This window comes from Triticum dicoccoides, chromosome 2A (assembly GCF_002162155.2).
Source record: "Triticum dicoccoides isolate Atlit2015 ecotype Zavitan chromosome 2A, WEW_v2.0, whole genome shotgun sequence".
NCBI lineage: Eukaryota > Viridiplantae > Streptophyta > Magnoliopsida > Poales > Poaceae > Triticum > Triticum dicoccoides.
The window spans coordinates 775,718,404-775,723,159 of record NC_041382.1 but is presented as its reverse complement, the minus strand read 5'-3'; the positions used below and the strand labels follow the sequence as shown (position 1 = coordinate 775,723,159).

Sequence of the window (4,756 nt, the reverse complement as noted above, 5' to 3'; positions counted from 1 at the left end):
TCATTGATGGCTTGGTAGGAAATTGTTCTTGTTTTTAACCTTTTCCTGCCATGGTGTCACATACTATCTGATAGCCATCCTCAGTAAAACTAGAAATACAAATGGTGAAGTGCCTTGCTGATCTACCAATTACTTGATTACATGTCTGTTATTTTAAAAATATTCCTTATACTCTGTTTTGGTGGCTAGTTCATCATCAGTAAAACTAGAAATACAAATCGTGAAATGCCTGGCTGACCTACCAATTACTTGATTACATTTCTGTTACTTCTAAAATACCTTATACTCTGTTTTGGTGGCTAGTTTTCCTGATCTTCATCAGATAGAGGCAAATTAATCTTTTGACCTGTGAGAGCTATCAATTAGACGGGTTATGAGTAGGGGTGCCCCTGAATACTAAGTGTTTTCTTGATGGCTTTGGTACGAAATTATTCTAATTTTAACCTTTTCTGCCATGGGGCATACTATCAGGTACATCACACTACTAAAGGAGACATTCACATTTCCTCAAAGCTTGGGCATTTTAGGTGGAAAACCTGGAGCATCCACTTACATTGCTGGGGTGCAGGATGACAGGGCACTCTACCTAGATCCCCATGAGGTTCAGCCGGTAAAAACTACAGACTTTTCAGTTATTTAGCACATACAGACATCATTTTCACAAATGTTGCAGGCTTGTAGTTTTTGTACCTTCGGTGAATATTGCAATCTGATCTATAAGCTGTATGGAATGCAAACATGATATGCTATTTGTTATATCTATGATTAGAGTCTAATTTAGCACCACTGAACTAATCAGTACCTTTGAATGGAGTTCTCAGCTCCATCCTCCCATTCAACGAGTTAGTAGTAGTGTCTATTATGCATGCTGCATCACTACTAGTAACCAACTATCGCATTTTGGGATCCTGTTATTTGCATGCCCTGCTGAGAAAGGCATTTGTTGCTTTTATTGGCTTGGCTAGTCCACTCTGTAGTTCAGAATCACGTGTGTTAGATTTCAACATGTGTCCCAAGAACTCTGAAGTCGCAAACAATTATTGTTCTCAGTGCATGAAAAGCTGACTTCCTCTCGTGGAAAACGTAGAACAGGTATCCAGGGAAAGAAAAGAGCATGATAGGCTGTCCGAGGGTTCATTTCACTATGCTGCACACATGTAGAATGCTTTTTTTTATCTTAAGCATATATTTAGTTTGTTCCTCTCTGTTGATTTTAGCCCGATCCATAGTTCTTGTGGGTATTATACCTTTCATATGTGGGCTATATGTCGAACGAACGCTATATCAGGCCACCCAGGCCTCAGGGAGGAGCATACCTTTCTCAGCCTTTTGGCTAAGATCAAGTGTAGTATCTGTTCTTATCAGTTTAATATCTGATATGTGGGCAATATGCCTATAATGCCATTTCCTATCAACAATCGTATCGAGTTGTTATGCATAGCATCTGGGGCTTTTGGGCATTTGACTTTTGAGCTATGGTGTTAATACTGGGCCGCTCTTTAATGCCAGGCAGTTAACATAGCATCTGATAACTTGGAGGCGGACACTTCCTCGTACCACTGCAGGTATGTGCACCATTCTAGTTACAGACAGTTCCACTATTCAGTTTCCTTTCCATCCTCAAATGGCCAAACCCTAATCCGTGTATCAACTCCTGAACAGCACCGTCCGTGATATGCCTCTAGACCTGATAGATCCATCCCTGGCAATTGGTTTTTACTGCCGCGACAAAGGTGAACTTCCGTCCCTCAGATTCATGAGTGGGGTCATTCAAATTTTAGTCTCTAACCTTTTTATTTCATTCCAACTTCTTGTATACAGATGACTTTGATGATTTCTGTTCTCCGGCCTCAGAGTTGGCAGAGCAGGCGAACGGAGCACCGCTCTTCACTGTCGTGCAGTCGGTTCAGCCGTCGAAACAGATGTACAACCAGGACGACGGGTCCGGCTGTTCAGGCTACGGCGTCTCCGACAACATCGACGTGAAGGACCTTGATGGCTCCGGCGAAACAGGAGAAGACGAGTGGCAGATTCTCTGAAGGAAAGGGAAGTTTAACTTCAGTGTTCGGTTAAACCTTCACATGACCACCCGATGGGTTAATGTCCCCCTGTGTGAAGTAAAGACTTCAAAAACCTCGTGTGAAATCTAGGGTTTCCAGTTCTACGGAACAAGCGGGTGTGCCGCTTGTTCCGCGGAGCCGGGAGACCGGCAAAGGTAGGAGCCGTTACGCTGATCATCGGATCGGCACAAGTTGGTTCGATGGGAAGTTCCTCTGTACCATACCATACGCGCTGTTGTGGGTGACTGCAAAATGTATCTATTGATTGGTTCACGCTAGGCAAATTGGCAGATTGGTTATAAATGTTTAATTTGTTGCCATGTTTCTGTTTCTGTTTCGGTTTCGGCATCGGCATCTTTGTTTTGAAGCTGCTTTTGTGAAGGGACACGCTAGATATCCCAAAGCCAAAGAAAAGTTTTTTTCCAGTCCCATGCGAAATGTGTCATAGACTATATAAAAAATCATCTTACATTTTCCCTAGAAACAGCCCTTGTTTTGAAAACTATTTTACATTTTCCCTGAAAACAGTCTTAATTTACAACAAACTATTTTACATTTTCCCTAAAAACAGACCTTATTTTACATTTCCCCTAAAACAGCCCTTATTTATAATCATCATATCCACTAGAAAGAATAAGCATATCCCTTGCAAAGAAGAAATGAAGAAATAATAATCATATCCACAACAAAGTATAAATTGCAAATAACTGGCACCTTTTTTTTAGAATTATCACGGGTACTTTTAAAAAAAAACTAGCACTTCTTTTTTTAGGGGAACTAGCACTTCTTCTTTTTTCTTTTTTTTGAGAAATGGAGCTTTTTTTTGGAAAAGGGTGATACCCCGGCCTCTGCATCAGAAAGATGCATACGGCCATCTAATTAACCAAATAAAGTAATGTCAACATGGTTCCAAAGGTCTCCATAAATAATAAAAAAGCACCGACGGCTCACACAGAGCCAATAGAGGCTAGAAACACCAACTAGCCAAGAAAAGACGCCACAACCGGCTGGCTAAAAAAGATAGGAAATCTAAATGCCTATCCTATTACATGACCACCATCCAAACCGGTTGAAGATATCCCGAGCTACCATCTCCCAGCGGAAAGACCCAGTAACCAAATGCTCCCTGGCCTCCATCTGGGTGAGTACCGACCACGAACGGATCAATGCCGTAGTTCGGAATATGATCTGCAAAAAATGTATACATGATATTCTGTTAAAAACCAAATCATTTCTGCAAGTCCAGATAGTCCACAGCAAAGCACAAACTCCAACCCGAATATGTCTCGCTAAGTTAGGCTCAATCCCATTAAGCCAAGTCCCAAATAACGCAGAAATAGAATTCGGTGGATTAATACTAAAAGCAATGTGGACCGTCTGCCAAAGTACCTTGGCTAACGGGCAATCAAAAAAGAGATGTTTGATAGTCTCATCCCGATCACAGAAACTAAACCTAGTAGGTCCTGTCCAATTACGCTTTATGAGGTTATCCTTAGTTAAAATAACTTGTTTATGGACAAACCACATAAACACTTTTATTTTCAAAGGAACTTTTACATCCCAAACATGCTTGGACGTAGGAATGGAGTTTGAATTGATAACATCAATATACATTGATTTAACCGTAAATACTCCAGACTTAGTCAGTTTCCAGCGTAATTCATCGGGTTGTTGTGAAAGCTGGACGTCCATCAGTCTCCTAACTAGATGGAGCCATTCTTCCCAACGATTGCCCGCTAGCGGTCGTGGGAACTGAATATTAAGGGGAATAGATTGAAAGACCGATGCAACGAACACCTCACGTCGTTGAGCAATACGGTATAAAGATGGATATTGGATGGACAAGGGAGTCTCGCCAAGCCAAGTATCCTCCCAGAAACGTGTAATCGTGCCGTTTCCAATAACAAACTTCGTCCTATTAAATAGCGACTATTTGACTTGCATCAAGCCTTTCCAGAAAGGTGAATCAGTCGGCCTGACGGTAACCTGGGACAAAGTTTTTGTCTGGAGGTACTTGCTGCGAAGGATTTGAGCCCACATAGCATCAGTCTCCAATGAGAGCTTCCACAGCCACTTGCTAAGGAGGCATTTATTCTTAACTTCTAGATTCTCAATACCTAGACCCCCTTGGTCTTTCGGTCTACAGATGATGTCCCATTTAGCAAGCCGATATTTTCTTTTGAGCTCATCACCCTGCCAAAAGAAACGCGATCGATAGAAGTCCAGTCTCTTCCTAACACCAACTGGGACCTCAAAGAACGATAGGAGAAACATTGGCATACTCATGAGCACCGAGTTAATCAGGATTAATCGGCCTCCGTATGACATGAGCTTACCCTTCGAGCAACTCATTTTTTTTCTCAAACCGATCCTCAATGCACTTCCACTCTCTGTTAGGCAGCCTACGATGGTGGATGGGAATCCCCAGGTAAGAGAAGGGTAACTCTCCCAACTCACACCCAAACAATTGCCTATAAGCCTCCTGTTCATCTTTGGCCCTACCAAAGCAGAACAGCTCGCTCTTATGAAAGTTAATCTTTAACCCGGTCAATTGTTCAAATAGGCATAACACCAGCTTCATATTTCTCGCCTTGGCCAAGTCATGCTCCATAAAGATGATTGTATCATCAGCGTACTGAAGGATGGATACACCTCCATCAATAAGATGAGGTACCAATCCACCTACTTGACCATTT

The 4,756-nt window shown here is 42.0% G+C and overlaps 1 protein-coding gene and 1 pseudogene across 1 annotated transcript; both read left to right on the top strand.

Moving 5' to 3' along the window:
• Positions 1-454: 454 nt before the first annotated feature.
• On the top strand, positions 455-2,380 carry LOC119358441 (cysteine protease ATG4B-like). Its single transcript, XM_037624982.1, has 4 exons — positions 455-610; positions 1,510-1,565; positions 1,663-1,733; positions 1,822-2,380. The coding sequence occupies exons 1-4, from the start codon at positions 455-457 to the stop codon at positions 2,037-2,039; spliced, it is 501 nt and encodes a 166-aa protein (XP_037480879.1). The 3' UTR covers positions 2,040-2,380.
• On the top strand, positions 1,313-1,525 carry LOC119359818 (annotated as a pseudogene).
• Positions 2,381-4,756: the final 2,376 nt, after the last annotated feature.